Genomic DNA, 25950 nt, shown 5'->3' with positions numbered 1-25950 from the left:
TATAATATGTGTCTCTGATTAAATGAACCCAGGGTATGTCGAGATTATTGAAGAATTTATGCAGATTTTTTAACATGAGTGCCTTATTCTGCACATCCAAGTTGAGAACTCCAAGTCCTCCTTGTTCTTTAGGTTTACAAATTTTCTTCCAGGCTACCAGAGCAGAACCTTTAGCTTGCACCTCTGTATGTTTTTTCCTCCATAGACAATGCCTCATATATTTTACCACCTGTTCTTTTATTGAGACTGGGACATCAAAGCAGCACATGAAAAATATTGGCATGGATGACAGAACAGATTTAACTAGTTGAAGCTTTCCTCCATAATTTAGGGAATCTGCAATCCCACCCAGCCTTGCTTGAGTCCTCTGTATAATTGGCATAAAATGCTCCATGCTAGGCTTGACAATGCACAGGGGGAGACCAAGATAAGTGAAAGGAAGAGAACCTTTTTTGCAATTAATTGTTGCAGCAAAGTGATTGAGCCTTTCTTCACTTAAGTTTATAGGAATCATACTTGATTTGATATAATTCACCCTCAGCCCAGTTGATTCAGCAAAAGAATGAAGTAGAGCTTTTAGACAGATTAAATTTCTTGCATTTGCTTTCATAACTACCAAAGTATCATCTGCATATTGGATTATAGGGAAGTCTAGGCAGGCTCTGCAGGGTATTGGTCTTTCTATCAAATTTTGAGTCATGGCCTTGTTCAGAATTGATTGAAGTAGATCTGCTGCTAACACAAACAATAAGGGTGAAAGAGGATCCCCTTGTCTTACACCTCTCTTACAATAGAATTTTTTCCCAGGTGTGCCATTAAGAAGAATTGCTGATGTGCCAGAACTCAGAATCATTGTTATCCATTTAATCCATCTTTCTCCAAATCCTCTTGCTCTGAGAATTTCTAGAATTGTGTTGTGTTCAATCTTATCAAAAGCTTTTTCAAAGTCCAGTTTAAGAATAACAATCTCTTCTTTGGATTTATGACATTGGAACAGATATTCAAACGCCCATCCCAAGCAGTCCTGTATTGATCTTTGCTTCAGGAAGCCATATTGATTCTTATGGACAAGCTGGAGGATTATTTTTTGTAATCTGTTGGCCAGTAACTTGGTGATGATCTTAAGGACAGTATTGAGCAATGAAATTGGTCTGAAGTCACTTGGGTGCAGAGGATTATCAATCTTTGGGATGAGTGTAATAAAGGAGGTATTGATACTTTCCATGTTTAAGTTTCCATCATAGAATTTCTTTATCAAGTCTCTGACATCCTCACCAATAATTTGCCAGCAATTTTTGAAGAATTCATTGTTAAAACCATCAGGTCCTGGTGATTTGTCATTTGGCAGTTCCTTTATGACATCCTCAATTTCTTTATCAGTGAAAGGCTCCTCTAGCTGGGCACTTGTTGAAGAATCCATTCCTTCACCAAAAAAATCTTGCAAATTAAATTGCATGCTTGTTTTGTCAGATTGCCCCATTCTTTCTTTAAAGGATTTCCACAAGATATCAGCTTTACCATCATGCTCTGTAATTTCTGCTGAACTTTCATTCATCAGCATGGAAATGAAATTGTGTCTATAGTTGATAGTTGCCTTGTTGTGGAAGAATCTTGTATTTGCATCTCTAAGCTTCACCCATTTGATTTTACCTCTTTGCTTCCAGTAAGTCTTTTGATTTTGTAGAAGGGTGATAATATGGTTTTTTAAAATGTCCCTGAGATTCCATTCTTCAAGGGAGAGTGTTCTGAATTCCTCAAGAGTATCTAAGAAATCAATGACTGAATTCACTTTATCAATTAATTTTCTGAGACAAGGTAGATTTTTTTCCCAGATCTTAATACTTTTTCTTAAGTTCTTCAGCTTGGCTGTAATTCTTTTAGCAGGGTCTATGTGTCCTACTGGAATTTTCCAACTATTTTCCACAATTTGCTTAAACTCACTGTGCTGCAACCAGTAATTCTCAAATCTGAAAACTCTGGCTCTAGGAATACTAGTTTCAATAGAAATAACACATGGCACATGATCAGAGGTGGGCTTGACCAGAGGGAAAACCAGAGTGGAAGGGTAAGAACTTGTCCAAGAAGAAGAAGAAAAGAACCAGTCTAGTCTTTCAAGTAAAGGATTTTGTTGCATGTTGCTCCAAGTATATTTTCTGCCTTTCAGTGGTAATTCCACTAGCCCCAGATTACTGATAGCCTCATTAAAAAGAAGCATTCCATTAATATCTCCCCCTGGTTTGTTCCTGTCTGTTGGTTGTCTGATGAAATTAAAGTCTCCCAAGATCAGCCAATCTATATCACCAGGAATGTCAATGTTGGTGAACCATTCAATAAACTCAGCTTTTCTATCTGCTTGACTGGGCCCATAAACATTTGTTAAAATCCATGTGTTCCTTGAAAGGTTACAGATGAAAGACACTGAGATGGAGAAGTCATTTTGGAAGGCAAGAGTTCCAGTGAAAATGGTGCCATTCCAAATAATAATAATGCCACCTGCTGCACCTAAAGAAGGCAGAAACTCAAATTTATTGAATCTTTTTGGGCAGAATTTTTTAATATAATCCATGTCAAATGTTTCTCTTTTTGTCTCTTGTAAGCAGATTATGTCACAGTTTGATTCCTCAATTTTGCTAGCAAGAGCAAGCCATTTCTTCTCTGAATTAATGCCTCTGAGATTCCAATTCAGTATTTTCCATGATCTTTTGTGCTCCATAAGAAACTATAGGTGTTTTTGATTTTCTCATAGAGACAACCATTGCTCCATGTAGATTTGCATTGCAAGTTGACGATGACACAAATGCAATGCATTTGAAGGCAAGAAAAGGACAAGCACAGGCCATAATTCAAACATAACTGTAATACAAGATTCCATTGCAGCCAAGATCCCCTCAAAAGCATCCCAAGCCAGGTTATACTGAATTTCCTTACAGAACAGAAGACTGAAGATATTTCAAACCATCCTACAAAAGCTATTTGTTTTTCTAACATTATGCAACTTTATTTAGTTGGCCTCTTCTTGGCCTGTGGTGCCACTCCACCAGTAGCACTTGTACTCTTGTCCTTGTTTGATCCATTTGCCTCAGCTTGAGCTTTCCCTTTTTTTTTGCATTGTTTGCTGTTGTAGCAGGGCCAGCAGATGCTCCAGGAGCTCTTTTGTTTGCTTCCATCTTATTTTTCTTCATCAACCTTTTCTCCAGCCCTTCCTCCTCCACCTTACAGAAAGATGCAGCCAAATTTTTTACAACTTTTTTATGAATCAAAGGAGGAGCAGCATTGCAAACTAGGCAATTCTTATCAACACAATTGTCATGATTTTTGAAACCATCATTCAGAAGAGTCAATCTAGGACTTCTTCTTACCTCTGATTCAACCAGTGGAACTCTTCCATCCCTTCTCTTTCTCTTAGGGGAGAGAATGGCCTGAACATCTTCTACAACAGGGACCTGAGATTCATCCAGTAACTTGCAAACAGGAGCCTGAATTACACAAAGACTTATCAGGGATAACAAAGGATATAGTTTGCTCTTCTCTTATAGGTTCCTTGATAATATCCCATAATTGTGAAGATAAAAAACCTCTAGCCCAATCAAATTTATCAGGTGTCATAAGCATGAGTGTGACAAAGTTGAACCAACTTACAGGAATTTCACAAGAAGGAGAGCCTCCTGAAGAGTTATGCAGGTGTGGTGCAAAGAATTTTTCCCAAAGTTGCATCCCTTGTTTGGAGAATCTCTTAGTCAAATCATGTTCTTCAGGAACAGCAAAGAAATGAGTTTCTACTTTTCCAATAATAAGGTGAGCCTCCTGAGGGGGAACCATGTTCACATCTTCCAGAAGTTGAAACCCATTGATGTTGTTGTTCTCCACTTGTGCCTCCACATCAAACTGCTGAGCATTATTGATCAAAACACCATTATCAGCCAGATCATCTTCTTCTTCTTCCAGATAAGCTTGTGCAATATTTAGAAGTCCTTCCCCAATCTGATTCACAGGCAACAAATTGATTGCAAGACCCTCATGTACTACTAACTGAAGATCTGCAGCAGAGACTGAAGAATTAGAGCCTGAGCTACCAGAGGAGTATGTGATATCACTGTTGGAATCAGCAGGAGGTGGATTATCCAGTTGCATTTCTTCAGCTTGAATTGCATCTAACAATCCTTGGAAAGCAGCATTGGGGGCCAGCTCAACTTCCATATCAGCATTGTCATTGTGGTGCATATTATCTCCCATGGCCCAGTGTCCCCAACCTTCTTGTTCCTCATTTTCTTCTTCCAAAGCTGGCAACAAATTTGGGAAAGGATCTGCAGGTGGCACCACATCATTGGGTAAAGGGTGTGGGTCTACCCCATCAGCTGGCAGTGGGTCCTCATCAGGTGGGCCCCCTCCAAGCAGATTGTGTTGGAGCACTTCCACTGGAAAAGTCCAGGACTCTGCATCTGGCCTGCTACCTTCAGTAAGTCTGATGCTTTTTGGAATGTCTTCCAAGTCAGTGACTCTGACCTTGGCCACTACTCTGCCTTTGTTATTTGGATCTCTCTCCCAAAGTAATAAGGTACCAATATCATGAAAACAAGCATTGAAGTCTTCTGTGTTCATATGATCTAGAGGTGGACCAACCATCAACACCCATGCATCTCTATTAAAATTAGTGGCCCTCCAGTTGGGGCCTTCATCATGCTTACAGAATGAAATGTTGACATCACCAAAAGCATTGGGACTGGAATGAATTAATCTTTCTTTATCACTGACATTGGTGAACTTAACATATGCAGCACCAAAAGGGCACTCTTGAATATTCTGAAAACCTACTTCAGCAACCTCATTCAGATAATCTTCTAGTACAGCACGGACATTGCCAAAGTGTACCTGGCCTTGGGGGAAAGGAGCGATGCTGGCGATGGCGTACTGTTCATGCAGACGCGGCTTGCGGGCGACTACCACCCTCTTGACCCCAACTCTGCCAGCAATGTGTTGAATCTCGAATCCATGAGGAACAAAAGGGCGAGGATCGATGGGGATGTTCGCCATTGTCTCCGACGTGATCGGCGGAGGCACTGGAGCAGAGCTTCGCAGAGGTGAGAGAGACGGTGAAGCCGAGGAGGCGAAGAGTGAAGGGTTGTCTGCCACCTGTTGTTGGAAAAAAGAGAAGTCTCTGAAAGAGGAAACCAGCTGTATTTGGGGCGCTGGCCCGTGGGCCTTGAACCAAGTAAGGAAGCTTGTGTCGGGCCAGTCCAAACGAGGGAAATTTGGAAATGTATAAGAGGAAAGGAAGCCCGGTAAATTGGCGCCCAAATTAAAACCTGTCGGCAGATTAGATGACCAGTGATTTTGCCTTTGACCACCTGAATAATACCCATTAATCATGCCATTAGAGACACCCTTGATTGAGTCATTAAGCAGTCGAGTTGAAGAGACCGTTGAAGCAGCCTGGGAAAACTGTAATCTTTCAAAAACCGAAACCCTGGAATTGTGTTCTGCCACCTTTTGGGGATAGGCAATCCTTGAGAATACAGAAATATCTTTTGAAGATTTAGACTTCACTTCTGTCCAAGCTTCCTTTTGCTCTTTATAGAATTTTTTTTCTTCAGCAATCCAATTAGGCCCACCTTGGCCCCAAAGATGAAAGAAAACCTTGAAAGAAGATTGTGTTCGTGCACCCAAGTTGTAAATTTGAAAACCAATAGCACTTGAGGAAACCGAGAATCTGAAACTTCTGTCTCGGAGAAATTTGACATTGTACAGAGCTGCATTGCCACCAAAACAAGCTTGCAAAGCAAGAGCCACAGTATACACATCCAATCTAAAGCTTGCTCGACCAAAAGAACAAACCAGGAAAAAAGGTTTCCTTGTTGAACCCTTGTCCAGATTAACCTTATGACCAAATTTTGTAAGACACTCCAAAGCAAAGTCCAGCCCTTGTTTGAAATCCAGACCTTCAAAGGTATTTCCTTGCATGACAGAGACATCAACATTTGTTGGAGCAACATTATTCACCACATCTACAAAAGATCTAGCAGCAGAAGAATTTTTATCCAATTGCAAAGCTTGAGAAATGGAGTCAGAGACAACACGTTCCCCTACTAGGGCAGTGAAAACTGTAAGATCAATGAGATGACCAGGTCTGATTTTCTCATTAACAAGCAAGAACCTAGCATCCAAAACTTGTTCCTTTGAGTCTAAAAGAACAATCCTCTTAGCATGAGGTTTGAGGATAAGAAAAGCTGATCTGTTGAGAGCTGGCTTTGATTCCTTATTATCAGAAGAAGGGGCAAGATTAGCATAAGTAACCCTCCATCTAACAGGTGGAGCCTCAGGGAAAGAAGAGAAACCAGGTGGAGAGAGCAAACAAGCTTCAACAAAGGCAACATGTGACTGAAATCTAATAGATGTTCCCGGATAAAACACCTCTCCATCTTCAAGATGTTTACCCACTAAAGGAGCATCCTTGTGATTAACCAAAGCCAACAAATTCTTGGGCCAAAGCATCAAAAAACCAGGGGAAGACTTGCTCTTACCAGAGCCTAGCAGGACTTCAAACGAAACCTTCCAACGGCCTAGAGGATTAGGGGCCATTGGGTGTCACCTGGAAGGGGGGAAGACGCTGGAGAAGATGATCGGAGCAGAAAGGGGAGATCACCAGAGATCAAGAAGATCGCCGGTGAAGAAGGTGTCTAGGGCTCGGGAGAGGTGGGAGGAGGGGGAGCCATAACATCCTCCTTCCACAGGTGGCTGATTCAACCGCTTGGGGAAGGCTTCTCCCTCGACACCGCTGCCATCTCCACCGCCATCTTCATCACCGCTGCTGCTCCCATGAGGAGGGAGTAGTTCTCCCCCGAGGCTGAGGGCTCCGCTGTAGCTATGTGGTTCATCTCTCTCCATGTACTTCAATACAATGATCTCATGAGCTGCTTTACATGATTGAGATTCATATGAGTTTTGTATCACAATTCATCTATGTGCTACTCTAGTGATGTTATTAAAGTATTCTATTCCTCCCGCATGGTGTAAAGTGGACAGTGGTGTGCATCATGTAGTACTTGGCGTAGTTTATGATCGTGATCTCTTGTAGATCGTGAAGTTAACTATTACTATGATGGTATTGATGTGATCTATTTGGTTATGTTGATCTATCTTACACTATAAGGTTACTTAAATATGAACAAATTGTGGAGCTTGTTAACTCCGGCATTGAGGGTTCGTGTAATCCTACGCAATGCGTTCATCATCCAACAAAAGTGTAGAGTATGCATTTATCTATTCTCGTTATGTGATCAATGTTGAGAGTGTCCACTAGTGAAAGTGTAATCCCTAGGCCTTGTTCCTAAATACCGCTGCGTTACTACTGCTTGTTTACTCGTTTTATTGCGTTACTACCGCCGCAATACTACCACCATCAACTACACGCCGACAAGCTATTTTCCGGCACCGTTGCTACCGCTCATATATATTCATACCACCCGTATTTCACTATCTCTTCGCCGAACTAGTGCACCTATTAGGTGTGTTGGGGACACAAGAGACTTCTTGCTTTGTGGTTGCAGGGTTGCATGAGAGGGATATCTTTGACCTCTTCCTCCCCGAGTTCGATAAACCTTGGGTGATCCACTTAAGGGAAAACTTGCCGCTGTTCTACAAACCTCTCGCTCTTGGAGGCCCAACACTGTCTACAGGAAAGGAGGGGGAACGTAGACATCAAGCTATTTTCTGGCGCCGTTGCCGGGGAGGAAAGGTAAAAGGTACTCACACTCCGGACCTCGGCTACCAAGCTATTTTCCGGCGTCGTAAGTACTCAAAGCTATTTCCTTTAGATCCTGCAATTGCAACTTTTTGTTTCTTGTTTACACTAGTTTGGCATAATGGACAAGAATGAGCTTCTATTTATGTTTCCTGATTTAAAACATGGATTGTTTGATGCGAAAATTAAAAAACCTATGGAATCTTATTTGCATGCTGGTAGTAATATTAGTATGAACGCTTTGAACACCATTGTTGATAATAATATATAAAGTTCTAAGCTTGGGGAAGCTGGTTTTCATGATCTTTTTAGTCCCCCAAGCATTGAGGAGAAAATTTTCTTTGATGATACTTTGCCTCCTATTTATGATGATTATAATGATAGTGGTCTTTTGGTGCCACCTACTATGGAGAGTAAATTTTGTTGTGATTATACTATGCCTCCAACACTTGATGAGAATAATAATGATAGCTATTTTGTTGAATTTGCTCCCACTACAGCTAATAAAATTGATTATGCTTATGTGGAGAGTAATAATTTTATGCATGAGACTCATGATAAGAATGCTTTATGTGATAGTTATATTGTTGAGTTTGCTCATGTTGCTACTGAAAGTTATTATGAGAGAGGAAAATATGGTTGTAGAAATTTTCATGTTACTAAAATACCTCTCTATGTGCTGAATTTTTTGAAGCTACACTTGTTTTATCTTCCTATGCTTGTTACTTTGCTCTTCATGAACTTGTTTATTTACAAGATTCCCTTGCATAGGAAGCATGTTAGACTTAAAGTTGCTTTGAATTTGCCTCTTGATGCTCTCTTTTGCTTCAAATACTATTTCTTGCGAGTGCATCATTAAAACTGCTGAGCCCATCTTAACGGCTATAAAGAAAGAACTTTTTGGGAGATAACCCATGTGTTATTTTGCTACAGTACTTTGTTTTATATTTGTGTCTTGGAAGTTGTTTACTACTGTAGCAACCTCTCCTTATCTTAGTTTTGTGTTTTGTTGTGCCAAGTAAAGTCTTTGATAGAAAAGTAAGTACTAGATTTGGATTACTGCGCAGTTCCAGATTTCTTTGCTATCACGAATCTGGGTCTACCTCCCGGTAGGTAGCTCAGAAAATTAAGCCAATTTACATGCATGATCCTCAGATATGTACGCAACTTTCATTCAATTTGGGCATTTTCATTTGAGCAAGTCTGGTGCCATTTTAAAATTCGTCAATACGAACTGTTCTGTTTTGACAGATTCTGCCTTTTATTTCGCATTGCTTCTTTCACTCGTGTTGGGTGGATTTCTTTGTTCCATTACCTTCCAGTAGCTTTGAGCAATGTACAGAAGTGTTAAGAATGATTGTGTCACCTCTGAACATGGGAGTTTTTGATTATGTACTAACTCCTCTAATGAAGTTTATGAGAAGTTTGGTGTGAAGGAAGTTTTCAAGGGTCAAGAGAGGAAGATGATATACTATGATCAAGAAGAGTGAAAGCTCTAAGCTTGGGGATGCCCCGGTGGTTCACCCCTACATATATCAAGAAGACTCAAGCGTCTAAGCTTGGGGATGCCCAAGGCATCCCCTTCTTCATCGACAACATTATCGAGTTCCTCCCCTGAAACTATATTTTTATTCCATCACATCTTATGTGCTTTACTTGGAGCGTCTGTGTGCTTTTGTTTTTGTTTGTGTTTGAATAAATTGGATTACATCATGCTTGTGTGGGAGAGAGACACGCTCCGCTGTTGCATATGAACACATGTGTTCTTAGCTTCTAGTATTCATGGCGAAGTTTCTTCTTCGATAAATTGTTATATGGTTGGAATTGGAAAATGATACATGTAGTAATTGCTATAAATGTCTTGGGTAATGTGATACTTGGCAATTGTTGTGCTCATGATTAAGCTCTTGCATCATATGCTTTGCACCCATTAATGAAGAAATACATAGAGCATGCTAAAATTTGGTTTGCATAATTGGTCTCTCTAAGGTCTAGATAATTTCTAGTATTGAGTTTGAACAACAAGGAAGACGGTGTAGAATCTTATAATGTTTACAATATGTCTTTTATGTGAGTTTTGCTGCACCGGTTCATCCTTGTGTTTGTTTCAAATAACCTTGCTAGCCTAAACCTTGTATCGAGAGGGAATGCTTCTCATGCATCCAAATCCTTGAGCCAAACAACACTATGCCATTTGTGTCCACCATACCTACCTACTACATGGTATTTCCTGCCATTCCAAAGTAAATTGCTTGAGTGCTACCTTTAAACAATTCAAAATTTATCACCTCTCGATTTGTGTCAATGTTTTATAGCTCATGAGGAAGTATGTGGTGTTTATCTTTCAATCTTGTTGGGCAACTTTCACCAATGGACTAGTGGCTTCATCCGCTTATCCAATAATTTTGCAAAAAGAGCTGGCAATGGGATTCCCAGTCCCAAATTAATTAACAAAAATAGACACTCCTCCATGGTATGTGATTGTTGGACGGCACCCGAAGGATTCGGTTAGCCATGGCTTGTGTAAGCAAAGGTTGGGAGGAGTGTCATCATAATAAAACTAAAATAAAAAGGCACTCCTTCATGGTATGAGATTGTTGAGCGTGCACCCGAGGATTCGGTTAGCCATGGTTTGTGAAAGAAAGGTTGGAAGGAGTGCCACCCAAAATAAAATAAAATGGGAGCCGCTCTTTGAAGGTTTGTCTGGCAAGGGGGTTAGAGTACCCGCTACCATTCGTTGACAACAACATACACCTCTCAAAACTTTACTTTTATGCTCTCTATATGTTTTCAAAATCAAAGCTCTAGCACAAATATAGCAATCGATGCTTTTCCTCTATGGAGGACCATTCTTTTACTTTCATTGTTGAGTCGGTTCACCTATTTCTCTCCACCTCAAGAAGCAAACACTTGTGTGAACTGTGCATTGATTCCTACATATTTGCTTATTGCACTTATTATATTACTCTATGTTGACAATATCCATGAGATATACATGTTACAAGTTGAAAGCAACCGCTGAAACTTCATCTTCCTTTGTGTTACTTCAATACCTTTACTTTGAATTATTGCTTTATGAGTTAATTCTTATGCAAGACTTATTGATGCTTGTCTTGAAGTGCTATTCATGAAAAGTCTTTGCTATATGATTCACTTGTTTACTCATGTCATATACATTGTTTTGATCGCTGCATTCACTACATATGCTTTACAAATAGTATGATCAAGGTTATGATGGCATGTCACTCCGTAAATTATCTTTGTTTATCGTTTACCTCGCTCGGGACGAGCAGAAACTAAGCTTGGGGATGCCGATACATCTCCGACGTATCGATAATTTCTTATGTTCCATGCCACATTATTGATGTTATCTACATGTTTTATGCACACTTTATGTCATATTCGTGCATTTTCTCGGAACTAACCTATTAACAAGATGCCGAAGTGCCGGCTCTCGTTTTCTGCTGTTTTTGGTTTCGGAAATCCTAGTAACGAAATATTCTCGGAATCGGACGAAATCAACGCCCAAGTTCCTATTTTCACCGGAAGCATCCGAACACCCGGAAGGACCGGAGGGGGGCACTGGGCCCCCAGACCATAGGCCGGCGCGGCCCAGGCCCTGGCCGCGCCGCCCTATGGTGTCGTCGCCCCTTCGACCCTCCTGCGTCGCCTCTTCGCCTATATAAAGCCCCTGGATCGAAAACCCTGATACGTTCGACGAAACCAGAGAAAACCTTCCAGAGCCGCCGCCACCGCGAAGCCAAGATCCGGGGACAGAGTCTCCGTTCCGGCATGCCGCCGGAACGGGGAAGTGCCCCCGGAAGGCTTCTCCCTCGACACCGCTGCCATCTCCACCGCCATCTTCATCATCGCCGTCGCTCCCATGAGGAGGAGTAGTTCTCCCCGAGGGCCGAGGGCTCCGCTGTAGCTATGTGGTTCATCTCTCTCCATGTACTTCAATACAATGATCTCATGAGCTGCTTTACATGATTGAGATTCATATGAGTTTTGTATCACAATTCATCTATGTGCTACTCTAGTGATGTTATTAAAGTATTCTATTCCTCCTGCATGGTGTAAAGTGGACAGGGTGTGCATCATGTAGTACTTGGCGTAGTTTATGATCGTGATCTCTTGTAGATCGTGAAGTTAACTATTACTATGATGGTATTGATGTGATCTATTTGGTTATGTTGATCTATCTTACACTATAAGGTTACTTAAATATGAACAAATTGTGGAGCTTGTTAACTCCGGCATTGAGGGTTCGTGTAATCCTACGCAATGCGTTCATCATCCAACAAAAGTGTAGAGTATGCATTTATCTATTCTGTTATGTGATCAATGTTGAGAGTGTCCACTAGTGAAAGTGTAATCCCTAGGCCTTGTTCCTAAATACCGCTGCGTTACTACCGCTTGTTTACTATTTTATCGCGTTACTACCGTCGCAATACTACCACCATCAACTACACGCCGACAAGCTATTTTCTCGGCACCGTTGCTACTCGCTCATATATATTCATACCACCCGTATTTCACTATCTCTTCGCCGAACTAGTGCACCTATTAGGTGTGTTGGGGACACAAGAGACTTCTTGCTTTGTGGTTGCGGGGTTGCATGAGAGGGATATCTTTGACCTCTTCCTCCCTGAGTTCGATAAACCTTGGGTGATCCACTTAAGGGAAAACTTGCTGCTGTTCTACAAACCTCTGCTCTTGGAGGCCCAACACTGTCTACAGGAAAGGAGGGGGAACGTAGACATCAATAGGGAAGGTGGAGGTTCCATTACCTTGGTTTCCCTTGCCATAAGACAAGAGCCAACGATTGTAGATGAGGGAGAGTCATCGGAGTCATCATCTTGAGTTATCCTTGCCATGAAGGAAGATCCAACATCATTCTCCGTGGAGTAGTCCTTGGAGTAGTCATATGTGAAGAGTGACCCGGGCTTAGAGAAAGCCAAACCGGCCACCCCGGCCTCCTTCTCCCCATCTTCCTCTTCATCATCGGACAAGTACTCGGCCCCAACAAAGGCTCTTCCCTTGTTCTTCTTGTATCAATCATTGATTGGGTTTGGCTTCAATCTTGGCTTGACCCCTTTGATGAATCTTGGCTTGTCCACCCTTTTCTCATAAGGGCACTCATTTTCAAAGTGGCTATCTTCATCACAATTGTAGCAAGTTCTTTTCTTCTTCTTGTCATTGAGGAGCATAGGGAACTTTGCCTTGTACTTCTTGGCAAAGAAAGCAAAGTCGGTAGCAATGTCACTAGTTGAAGTCATCTCTTCATCTTCTTCAATTTCATAGTCTTCTTTGCTTCCATGATCGGCCCTAGCTTTGAGAGCAAGGTTGTGTGGCGCTTCATGGTTGTGTGAGGCTTCATCAACACGGTTCATTGCCATGAGCCTCTTTTCCGCTTTGGCCATGTTTTCATTGGCGGCCACATAGGAGACTAGATCATCGGAGTTGAGGTCGGCACTCTTGGTCATGATTTGCAAGTTGAGTGCAAGGTTGGTGTCTTCTTGATTGACGGCAATCATAGCAATGACCTTGGACTTTATGAATGCTTCATTCATCTCGAAGCCATCATTGTACTTCTCAACACCAAGTCCCTTGACCCTTACTCTAAGAGCACCAAGTCTTGCATAAGCATCGGCTACGGACTCTCCTTCTCGAATCATGAATTGATGGGCATCTTGCTTTGCGGTCTCATAAAGAGCTGATTGGATCAAATCGGTTCCCTCTTGGAGTACTATGATTCGATCCCACAACTCTTTAGCGGAGTCTATGTCATTGACTTGATCAAGGAGCTTGCGGTTGATGCCACTCCTAATCTTATCACGTGCGGAGGCGTTGAGTTGACGGTTGTAGAATTCGGTGGAGGTCAACCGAATGGAATCTTGTGGCTCCCGGTATCCATGAACAATGATCTCCCACAACTCCACGCTCGGCACTGCGAATATGAGATTCCATAGAAGATTTCCAAAAAGGAAAGTGATTTCCATCAAAATGGGGAACATTCCCACTATGGTTTATATGAGGCATGGGTGAAGTGTTTTTGGGATAGTCATGGTTGACTTCGCGATAGCTCCCTAGGGAGGCCGAAGCCGTACTAGGAGACCCATTAGTCAAGTTCTTAAGCATGGCAGACATCTCTGCCATTTGGCTTTGTAGCTCATCCTCCTTTTTCTTCTTCTCGGCATCATATGCCAAGAATCTAGATCTCATCTCTTTAACCGAAAGGTTAGAGTCTTCATCTAGACCCTCGAATAGTTTATCCATCTCACTCTTAAGGCGGTGAAGCCCTTAATAAGAGTCCAGGCTCTGATACCAATTGAAAGTATAGAGATGGTAAACCTAGAGGGGGGGTGAATAGGTTTCTACAGATTTTAATTCTTTCTTTGCAATATTAGCTTTGCGGAATATAAAGGTGAACCTAATGCAAACTAGGTGAAGCAACCTATACGAGGATACAACTAACTCGAGCACGAAGACTCTCTCAAGCAGTTAAATCACAAGTAAGGAGTTCGGTTAGAGATAACCGATAGCACGCGGAGACGAGGATGTATTCCCGTGTTCCCTTCCTTTGCAAGAAGGTACGTCACGTTTGGAGGGGTGGAGGTCCCACGAAGGATTCCCCACGCCACGAAGGCTCACCCTATTCTCCGGAGCCTATCCCACGAAGGAATAGCTCACTCACTTGTGGTAGACTTTGAGGTAGCCTCCAAACCTTCACAATCTTGCCCGGAGCAAATCCACAGCCCGGATGCTTCCGGACTCCTCTTGCCCACCTAGAGTTTCCAAGGAACCCTAGGAAGCAATCTTCTCGATGAATACAAGGGGGAATGAGATTTGGCTTGGTAGAACAGTAGATCGGGTCCTCCTCTAGTGATTCCCCGGAGGGATTTGAGTTTGGGTGGAGGAGGAGGGAGATCGGAGGCTTTTGGTGTTTCTAGCAATGGAGTAAGAGAGAGAGAGAGCTCAAGAACAGCTTGTAGTGTAGTGCCTAACAGTTATGAGGTAGGAGAAGGCCTATTTATAGTGTTCTTCGAAATATAGCCGTTGGTCACTTGCCACCTCAGCTTTTCTCTCGACAAACCCGGTCAACCGGACCCCTGACCGGACTGTCCGGTCTGGAGGCCGGTCAGACCGGACCAGTGACCGGACCTGCCGGTTGTGACCGGATGCTGGGCCGGATCCCACTTTTCTTCGTCCAGGAGCTCCTCCGGTTGGCGCCCGGTCGACCGGACCATACGCCGGACTCGCCGGTCTGGAGGCTGGCTGACCGGGCGGCAAACCAGATTCTTCAGGCGCTGGTTTGGAGCCCGGTTGGCGCCCGGTCGACCGGACCGCACGCCGGACTAGCCGGTCTGGAGGCCGGTCCAACTGGGCTGCAGACCGGATTTCTGCTGTAGACCCCTTTTCGATTGTTGTTGAAGTGGGGGGGGGGTCTCCTTTAGCCTTCTTGTTCCTTTGATACACCATTTATGCCTCTTTGCCTAATACCTGAGATAATCCTTGTAAACGTATTAGGTCAAATACTCTAGCACGGTGTCATTGTTACCAAAATAATGGATAAGGGTAAAATACCCTTACAGCTATGTTTGTCACGTGATAGTAGTGATGATATTGTTTGTTCAAGGTCGCATATTTGATATTCAAACATCATGTCAAAGTACTTATGGCTATGCTCTGTTAATTCTTCATACAAGATTGCATGGAGTTTTCCCTTTCTTGTGGAATATAATAGAAATGTGTTGCATCATCTCTATGTTAGGACGTGATGCCCATTTTAATTCTGATCTTACGCACACTATTATTTGCACCCTCATATCTCATTGATGAATTACTATTTGTCCGCTACAACTTAAAAGAGAGAATACTCAAGTGAATCCATGAACCCCAGTCTACTTTTTATCCTAAGAAACACATTTATATTGCTTTTATCACATTTTCTATTTGCTGCACTATTTTAATTTGAAAATATAAAAAATATTTACTTTTCTTATTTGCATCCAAAACACCAAAAACAATCAACCCCTTTACAACTTTTACTTAGTTACTATATTTCATCTAGTTTTTACTCGCTTTTATTTTTGTTTATTTACTTACATGAAATATTGTGCTTGACAACCACACTGTAGAGTTGGGACATAAGGTCTTTATTTTACTTGCAGGATTGCTAGAAAAAGAGAGAATATAATACTCTTTGTCCAGAGAGTTTGATATAAACACTCAAGTCACCCTTGTGGGGAAGATACTCTGCTGATACAACACTCTGCACTTGGAGTCCCAACGTATTAAGATCTTTTTGGCGTTGCTAGTAGCCGTCATCAGCTACCCAACATGATTATGGTCATATATGTAATTCCTATGTGGTGGATCTTTATTCTATGATATTGTGCTATAAGATTTGACCCTACTTTGTGTAAGATTTGATCCTCTTCATCATCATCAACCGTTGCACCGTCATCACCATCATTCTCCAACCATAGTTGTAATCTTGATTGTTATTGTAGATTTGTATTCGAATTCGTTCCATTCCTCTCATTCATTCCACAAGATTATGATGATGTTCTTGATTTCCTCCATATGTGAGTAGTCTTATTAGTTCTTGGGGAGATGGAGAAACCCTAGCATGAATATGAGATGAATCTAAGATGATTTATATTTTCAATTATTAATGTGTGTTAGTTTTCTCTCTTGTTATTGCATGTTGTGCACCATGTAATATTGCATATTGGTCTTGAGAGGGAACTACTCTTTGAAGTGTGGTAAAGCGAACGGCAAGAAGTGACATTACCGTATCGGCGTTTTGACACATGGATAAGGGGGTAAAAGGCATTCATAAAGCTCATATCTATGACCATGGGGTTTACCCATTAATAGCACTAGTCCATATGTGGCCGCAGAAGGCTAGATGATGTGGTTATTTAGAGATGCGATGACCGATGGATTTCTGGGCGTATCTTATTATGGAGCTCTCCCACACACCACATGCTTGAAAGCATATTTTATCTTGATTAACATGAGTCTTAGTGCTAGTGGTGGATCCAACAATCCCTGAGAACACTTTGTCTTATAAAGTTCCAACTCTTTTCATATAACATTTTTACTGCTTTATTTACTTTTTCTGCAACCATTTACAACACCCCCTTTATCATTTTGAGATTAGAAAACAATTATTAAGTAAGCTTTAGTAGAAAATAGCGAGGGATATCAAGATCATTACTAGTAGCTCCTCGTGATTCGATACTCTTATTTTTAAACTAGCTACAACTGATCTGTATACTTGCAGCCATCACCCATTCCTCGAGAGTTCGATATAAACCCTCGAGTCACCCTTGTGGGAAAAATACTCTGCTGACACAACACTCTGCACTTGTGCGGAAAATACATATAAATATTTATATAGATATGTACAAATATTGTTCATATATTTATGAACATCTATTTCAACAAAAGCGATATTTACATGTGTTTTAGTATAAGTTTAATACTCCATCCCATCCATAGTAAGTGTCGCTAATTTAGTACAAAGTTGTACTTCCTCCGGTCTATATTACTTGTCACCTTTCACCTTACCCGTCATCCGTATCCATACCTAGGTACAAGGATTTTTTCATATCCTTCACCCAGCAGGGTAAATAGGTACCCGCGAGTAAAATTACCAACGTTTACAACACATTAAATTGATCAAAACTAGTCGTAAACAACATGCATGTAAACACAGTTTATAAACAACAAAATATAAACATCAACACATACTTATGAAAAACACGATGCTATAATAAACAACAACACTTGCACATAAACAACAACAAACATACCAGAATGCGATCACCCAAAAAATACGGAAGTCATGAGACGGAATTCATTTTCTATTGAATGAATCAGATTCTTAAATCATTTCTTAAAGCGGAAACCCGCACCATCGGTTGTTATACCATGAAGGGTGATCAATGTTCCGCCTAGCTACGTGAATGTATGATTAGGGAGAAAATTAAGTGGTATGATTTCTATGATCTCATACCCGTACTACTTTAGAAGTACAATTTGTGCTGAAAATTGAAACTACACCTCAGTACACTCGTAGTGAAACACGAAGTACAGCTATGCTGACACCTGAAATACAAGTATGCTAAAACCCGAAGTACAACTGCGGTAGTTTTGGAGGCAAGGTTCGCGAAACCTATCAACATGAGATCTATTTTTCAAGATCTCGATGCAAAGATCGCAAACGTGAAAATGGTTCGTAATATTCACGAAGGGTTTTCAAGGTATTTCGTCTTGAAAATTCAAATCACGAAAGAAAAAATACCGAGCCATCCCACTTCTCCGGCACCTTAGCCTTCTCTCATCCCTCACCCCACTTTGCTTTTCCTTCTAAGAAGTGTCATGTGTGGAGACCACTATTGGTTGGTTTTTCTTGCGCCAAGTTAAGCCATCCATCGATTGCCGCACGTGTTTTTTCCATTCGCCAACATTGGTTTTTTGTTGTTGAGATTTAGGTAGGACTCATGCGGTGTAGGTGGACCTTAAATTTGGGTCGAGCCTCGTTTAACAATCGAGTCCAGATTTCTAACTCAGCTCAACTCGCAAAGTTCATGAGTAGCTCGTTAAAAATATCAAAAGGAACATGTATACTATATGATGCATTTTTTTTTATAATTATTTGGGCATAAATGATACACAACAACCATTAGAAATACGACATTGCAACAATATAGTCGATACAGTATAATAATCATTAACCATATCATAGGAATAATATTGGCTGATCATTAGACAAGGCATATAACATAAACCAGAAACATTGCAAGGCAAGTAAAAAAAAAAACATAGCTCTACTTGAGTTATCACAAAGCACAAGTGGGCTTGGGCTTTGGCTGGTAGAAGTTGGCCATTTGAGCTGGATTAGCTTCTTTGACATGGTTGTACATTTCAATGTTAATTTTTACCTAGCCAAATGAGTTACTCGCGACGCGAGGTAGATGGTACCCGGCTCGTTTAACGTCCAAAGTTAAAACTCGGCTCATCTCATTATATGTCAAGTTCAAGTCGAAGACTCGAAGCGAATCGAATTCAAAGTAGATCTACGGTTTGCCTCGCAAGGTAGGGCAGGTCGTCCTGGTGGTGCCCGAGGCATGACGGGCACAGCCTGAGAGGCAGTAGCCGGTACGTACGATACGAGTTGTTGAAGACGATTACTTGTGGACGCAGGATTCTGCTCCCACCGTCCTCCTCGGAATCCCCGCGGGACTCTTCGTCTCTTCCACTCCTACCTCTTTCGCCTTCACGTCAAGAGTGTGATTAATGGCGGGCGTGCCGTCCAACTTGAAGCCAAGCTCGCCGGCGACGGCCAAGGCAAAGGCTCCTCCGGGTACATGACATCGCGCCCGGCCGCCGGCACCTCGACAAGGGAACATGGCCCTCATAAAACAACCCCGCTGGAAGTCCTTGCCTACGCAACAGTAGCATGCCTATCCCATCCCACTGACAAGCCGACCATCCTAACAATTGTACGCGCGTAAATTTCACACCACCTTAAATACCGACAGCTCATCGCGCATCCGAATCTGCTCGTCGCCATCTACCAGTCCAATCCAACTACGGAGTAAAATAGAGTGAGCACTCCGCCCGACCGCCCGGCCGTCCCAGGAAAGAAACCATGGCGCACCTGGATCCTCCGGCCAAGCCGACGAGGCTGGCGCCGCCCATGACGTGGCGGACGCGCCTCTCCATCTTCGCCGCGGGCTACCTCACCGACGCCACCCGCCGCGCCGACGGCACCATCAACCGCCGCCTGCTCGCCTACCTCGACCCGGCCGTCCCGCCCTCCGCCGCCCCGCGCAACGGCGTCGCCTCCCGCGACCTCGACATCGACCCATCCCTCCCGCCCCCTCTCCGCGCCCGCCTCTTCCACCCCGCGCCCGCCTCCAGCACCCCGCTCCCCGTCGTCCTCTTCCTCCACGGCGGCGGCTTCGCGTACCTCTCCGCCTCCTCCCCGGCCTACGACGCCGCGTGCCGCCGCATCGCCAGGCACTGCGGCGCGGCCGTGCTCTCCGTCGACTACCGCCGCGCCCCGGAGCACCGCTCCCCGGCCGCCTACGACGACGCCTTCGCCGCGCTCCGCTTCCTCGACGACCCCAAGAAGCTCCCCGCTACCGACCTCCCGCCCCTCGACGTCTCCCGCTGCTTCCTCGCCGGGGACAGCGCGGGCGCCAACATCGCGCACCACGTGGCCCGCCGCTACGCGCTCTCGGCCTCCTCCTTCGCAACCGTCCGGGTGCGCGGCCTGGTCGCCATCCAGCCCTTCTTCGGCGGCGAGGAGCGGACCCCCGCCGAGCTCCGGCTCGACGGCGCGCCCATCGTGTCCGTCCCGCGCTGCGACTGGATGTGGCGCGCCTTCCTCCCGCCCGGCGCTGACCGGACCCACGAGGCCGCGCACGCCGCGTCACCCGCGGCCATACCCGGCATCGACTCCGATGCGTTCCCGCCCGCCGTGGTGGTCGTCGGCGGGTACGACCCGCTCCAGGACTGGCAGCGCCGGTACTGCGAGCTGCTGAGGTCCAGGGGGAAGGAGGTGCAGCTGCTGGAGTACCCCGACGCCATCCACGCCTTCTACGTCTTCCCGGAGTTCGCCGAGTCCAAGGACCTCATGCTGCGGATCAAGAACTTCGTCGCCGCCGGGAGCAAGTGAAGTGAAGTGAAGTGAGCGGCTAGTGTCAGTGTCCACAGTGGTGAGTGTTTGTTTGTTTTCATGTGTGGCCGTGAATGTCTGTCTGGTGGAGAGGATTGGGTGGGTTCGCGCGCGCCTTCGCGTCACGTCTCTCATGTCTGTGGAGTGTGGAGTGTAGCCATCGCAGTACGTACTGGGTACACGACGATGGATCGTGACGGAGCACTAGTGCTGTCAGTGTCACTGTCACATAGTATTCGATAATCATCTGGACTTGTCCTAACAAATTATTACTGCGGATTACAAGTCCATCGAGTGGCTTGAGAATCACTCGTCTGATATGTCATCACGCTTCCAACTCGTGACAATCAAGAAACAAATTCAGTCCCAGTGCATGTTTTGAATTGCAACAGGAGAAAACGCAATTGTAACTCATAGCTAGCATTAATTAAGGTGCAGAAGCAAGTAAACAAGTAATCTCAGTTCCTATTGGAAGATTTACGATTGTTCATTTTTTACTCCATCCAATCCATAATAGTAATTGATATGTACTCATTATTTATTTTTAAAAAGTACACCGATCTATTTGTAATCCTGAACGGCAGTACACGAAATTCTAAAAGTAATGCAAAACTACAAACAGGCCATTGGACCACCTAGCGACGACCACATGCACTTGAACGTGCCGGAGGCGCACCATTGTCCTCTCCCTCCCTCATGCGAGTCTTGCAAAGCTTGTCGTAGAAGAATTTGTTGTAGTAAATAGACGAGAAGTCATTGTGCTAAGGCGCCAAGAAACAACGCATGAGAGAAGCAACCATCGCCGATGAAGTAAACCATAGATCAGAAGGAAGGCCGACCAAACCAGGCGAGATTTGCCGAAGACAAACCTCCACATGCCAACCGATGATGCTACACGCACCACTGAGATGGGAGCTAGAAGGGGAGGACTTTATTCCATCTTCAGGTAGTCACCACTCACCACCGGCACGCCTTCCAAAGAAGGACACAAACACTAAATAGACTAAGGAAAATATCCAAAAAATGAAGCCCTTGCGCCGACAAGGACAAGGATCCACCGTGCCTCCATGACCCAAAGGCCATAGGAGGCGAGGAAGATCGGCAGCACCGTCGGCTAGAGGTAGGAATCCCTAATCGCCTAAGTCTCTCTCGCATGAAGGGGTATGTGTCGTCGATTTAGTTTAAAGTTGATCAAATTTAAACTAAAGACACGATACTTATTGCAAATCGAAAAGCAATCGTACATAGCACACAGAAAGATAGTTCTTGAGTAACTTGAGCCTGACCCTAAAGCCCACTTATACATTGTTTTCGGCAACAGTGTATTTTAGAGATAGGATCCCCTCACCGTAGCCTCACCTAACTTTTTTTTTTGACAGGTAAATGTCGATTCCATTAACCAGATGACACAGCTAAATCGCTGGCCAACATATCAGATACAAACGGAGGGGCAACGTCTGCCCATCCTACACATTCGTCCTCAGCCCGAAAACCATGTTGAGCTAAGGAATGAGCCACATTATTACATTGACGGGGGTAGAAAGAGAACTCAAAACTGTCGAAAGAACTAATACAATTGCTCCTAGCTTCACGTAGCAGAATGCCAATCACTGAGAGTTCATGGGAATTGGAGTTAAGAGCGTTAACCAAAGTCTGTGAGTCAGACTAAAAAACGACCCTGTGAAGTCCAAGTGCCGCGGCTCCCTCTGTTGCTGCAACACACGCTTCAGCTTCGGCATGCAGAGCATCACGCAGGTGTCTCAGTTTTCCTGCAGCTGCTGCTATAAAATCACCTGCATCTGTGCGCGCCACAAAACCCCAAGCTCCCAATCCAGTGGACTCAAGGAAAGCTGCATCGAAATTAACCTTCGTGAAGTTTTCCTTTGGCTTCGTCCAAACCGAGCTCGGCTTGCTGGTTCATGTTCGTCCCGTGCGCCATAGACACAATTCCAACTCCTCCCGATGGAAATTCGACGACATGCCTAGTAATTGTCCGACACACTTGTGTGTATCGTTCTGTCCGAGTTCACTCGCATTACTCTTGTTTCTTGTTGTCCACCAATCCCACAGAAGAATTAGCACTGTGTCCCTCTTCCGTACTGGTAGGTTAAGAACCTGTTCTAGCACCAATAACGGACTAGCCAAATTTAGGAGTGACAAACGAACGTCCTCAAGATGCATATACCGCCAGACCTGTTTTACTTTCTTACATTTCAGAAAAAGATGGCCTCCATCCTCATCTAGTCTGTAGCACATGGGGCATCTTGTATCCAAATCAACCCGTTTCCTCTGAATATTCATACGGGTTGGCAGACTGTTGTAAGCAAACCTCCATAGAAAGATTTTGATTTTACCTGGAAGTTTGATGTTCCAAATTTTCTGCCATTGCGGTGATGCATCCACGGGTTCTGTAGAAGAAGCTGCTATTCCTCCCTTCTGATTTGCCCGTGAGTTCATCCCTAGGTGGTAAGCAGATTTTACTGAGAAGACTCCTTTTTTATCATAGTGCCATGCCACCATGTCGTCCATGCCACTCCGGACTGGGATCAAAAGAATGTCCTTCACGTCATCATCACAGAACAAGCCTCTCAACACCTCCTCATCCCATTGTTTTGTGATCGGGTCCAGAAGGTCTGAAACCTTCAGCTCTTCATCAAGCTCGTTTGGAGTTCTCAGTCGACGTGTAACTCCTCGTGGAATCCATGGATCATTCCAAACGTCTATCTGTTCTCCTGAACCATCACGCCACACCACGCCTTCTTTAAGCAACTCCAGCCCTCGCAGGATACTACGCCATGTGTACGACATCGCTGGTTTAGCAGTTGCTTCCAAAATTGTTGTATCCGGAAAGTACAATGCCTTCAGCACCACGCAGCACAACGAATCCGGGTTCTGGAGTAGTCGCCAGCTTTGTCTTGCAAGCATGGCCACATTGAACATGTGTAGGTCCCGAAAACCCATCCCTCCATCATTTTTGGACTTCGTCATGTTCTCCCAACTGACCCAGTGACACTTGTTTTTGCCATCCTGTTGATTCCACCAATATCGACATATCATCGAGCTGATCTCATCACACAAAGTTTTTGTCAAATCGAAGCACGACATTGCATAGGTTGGAATGGCTTGAGCAATAGCTTTAATCATAATTTCCTTTCCAGCTTTAGACAGAAGTCTCTCCATCCAACCTTGAATACTCTGCCAAACCTTCTCTTTCAAGTATTCGAATTCTTTGCTTCGCGAGGCACCCAAGTGTACCGGCAACCCAAGATATCGCTCATTGCGGGATTCTCTAGGGATACTTAGAACACCAAGCACCTCCTGCTTAGCTCGTTGTGAAGTACCTTTACTAAACATCGCTGAAGATTTTGTTGCATTAATCATTTGACCCGAGTTAAGCTCATATAAAGCCAAAATTTGCTTCAGGCTCTCGGCGCTACTTGCATTTGCTTTCATAATAATCAGAGAGTCATCAGCAAAGAAGAGATGATTAATGCTAGGTGCTCCTGGGCATAGACGGACCCCTTCAATCGATCCATTCTCTTTCGCCTTGCTAAGTAAAACTGAGAGGCCCTCTGCACACAAAATGAATAGATATGGAGACAGAGGGTCCCCCTGTCGCAATCCCCTTTCTGGGATAAATGATTCGGTTAGCTTTTGATTCACCTTGATTTTGTAGGACACCGTTCTCACACAGTTCATCACCACCTCGACCCAACCAGCAGCAAAACCCATTTTTACCATAATATTTTCCAAAAAACTCCACTCAACTCTGTCGTACGCTTTACTCATATCCAGCTTCACAGCCACTAAACCATCACGACCCCCTTTCTTCCTATGCATCATGTGAGTAATTTCGTAGGATAAGAGTACATTATCTGTAATCATACGTCCAGGTACAAACGCTGATTGAGTGGGCGAGATGATATGAGGAAGAATGATCTTCAATCTGTTTGCGAGTACCTTTGAGATGATCTTGTAGAGAACATTGCAGAGGCTGATGGGACGAAGTTCTGTTACACGTTCTGGGTTTTTCACTTTTGGGATCAACACTACTGTGGTCACATTCCACCCTGATGGCATTGCACCACCATTGAGCACCCCAACCACTTCATCCTGAATCTTTGGCCCTAACATATGCCAAAATTTCTTATAGAAAATCGCTGGCATCCCATCTGGGCCTGGGGATTTCAGATCACCAATAGAATCAAGTGCTTCCTTTACTTCAGTTTCTGAAAACTCCCGGGTGCGAGAAATATTCATATCCTTCGTCACTGACAAGGGAACATGACGGAGGAGATCATCATTTGTGGGGCCTGTAGAAGACATGAACAAACTTTTATAGTGGTTAGTAACATAAGCTCCTATCTCTTCCTGCCCCTCCACTACTCCTCCTTCCTCCCTCTTCAACTTCTTTATAAAATTAGTTCTCTTCCTCTCTGAAGCAAAAGCATGGAAATATCCTGTGTTTCGATCACCATACTTGAGCCAATTCGCATGCGCTCGTTGCTGCCAGTAGGTGTTGTGTTGATCTTCTAATCTGCTCAATTTATACCGCAACACTTGTTCTCGGGAAACATTCATCTGATCTATAGGTCCCCTTCTACACTTCTCCAAAGCCTTCTTCGCCTTCTTGATGCGGTTTTTAAGTTCTCCTAAGACCTCCTTATCCCACACCCACAACTTCCTCCCTATGTTTTTTATCGCCTCACTAACCGAGCACTCCCCCTCATCAAACGCTGAGTTCCAAGCCTCCTCTACCACCTCCACACACTCCTGCTCTTGCAGCCATGCTGCCTTGAACCTGAAAGCGGGCTCCTCTCTCCCAAAAATGTGTGGCATAGATTGGTCATTCAGAATTGCCGTAACTGGCTTGTGGTCTGAATTGCGCTGATCCCCATTTATTATTTTGTACAAAGGAAACATACATCTCCACTCCACATTTGCCACCGCACGGTCCAGCCGCTCTCGCACATATCCCTCCGCCAAATGCCAATTATTTCTCCATGTGAAAGCATCACCCACAAAACCGAGATCATGTAAATTAGTGTCCTCCAAAGCTTGCCTAAAAGCCTCCATGCATCCCGGGGCCCGAGCCAACCCTCCTTCCTTCTCATGTGCGAACATGATCTCGTTGAAATCACCCATACACAACCAAGGGAGGTCAGCCTGGCCATGTAAGGTTCTCAAGAGCCTCCAAGTGTTCTCTTTTTGTCCTGATTTAGACTCCCCATAAATTCCTGTAAACCTCCATTTGCTGCCATTCTCCTCTATCACATCAACGTCAATATGGTACCTACCCTTCCAACAAAGCTTCACATTCACACCTTTATGCCAAAAAAGCGCCAGACCGCCACTTCGTCCCACACAATCCATCACAATCATGTGAGGCATGTTCAGACTCCACCGGAAGCGCTCCATTTCTTTCTCCGTCAATTTGGTTTCTGACAGAAAAAGCAAGTCAGGCTCTTCTGCCCTCACCAGATCGTGAAGGCCCTGAGCGCTGGTTCCAAGC

General features: G+C 44.0%; 1 protein-coding gene across 1 annotated transcript; it reads left to right on the top strand.

Moving 5' to 3' along the window:
• The first annotated feature begins 19406 nt into the window (after positions 1–19406).
• On the top strand, positions 19407–20438 carry LOC124699596 (probable carboxylesterase 18). The gene has a single exon (XM_047231872.1). It carries the CDS (start codon positions 19407–19409, stop codon positions 20436–20438), a length of 1032 nt encoding a protein of 343 aa, XP_047087828.1.
• Positions 20439–25950: the final 5512 nt, after the last annotated feature.

Source organism: Lolium rigidum, chromosome 3 (genome assembly GCF_022539505.1).
Source record: "Lolium rigidum isolate FL_2022 chromosome 3, APGP_CSIRO_Lrig_0.1, whole genome shotgun sequence".
NCBI lineage: Eukaryota > Viridiplantae > Streptophyta > Magnoliopsida > Poales > Poaceae > Lolium > Lolium rigidum.
The sequence above is the reverse complement of the archived record's forward strand: the minus strand, read 5'-3'. Positions and strand labels throughout refer to the sequence as shown.

Coding starts and splice junctions, on each gene's coding strand:
- LOC124699596 (XM_047231872.1), top strand. CDS start 19,407: ATGGCGCACCTGGATCCTCCGGCCAAGCCGACGAGGCTGGCGCCGCCC.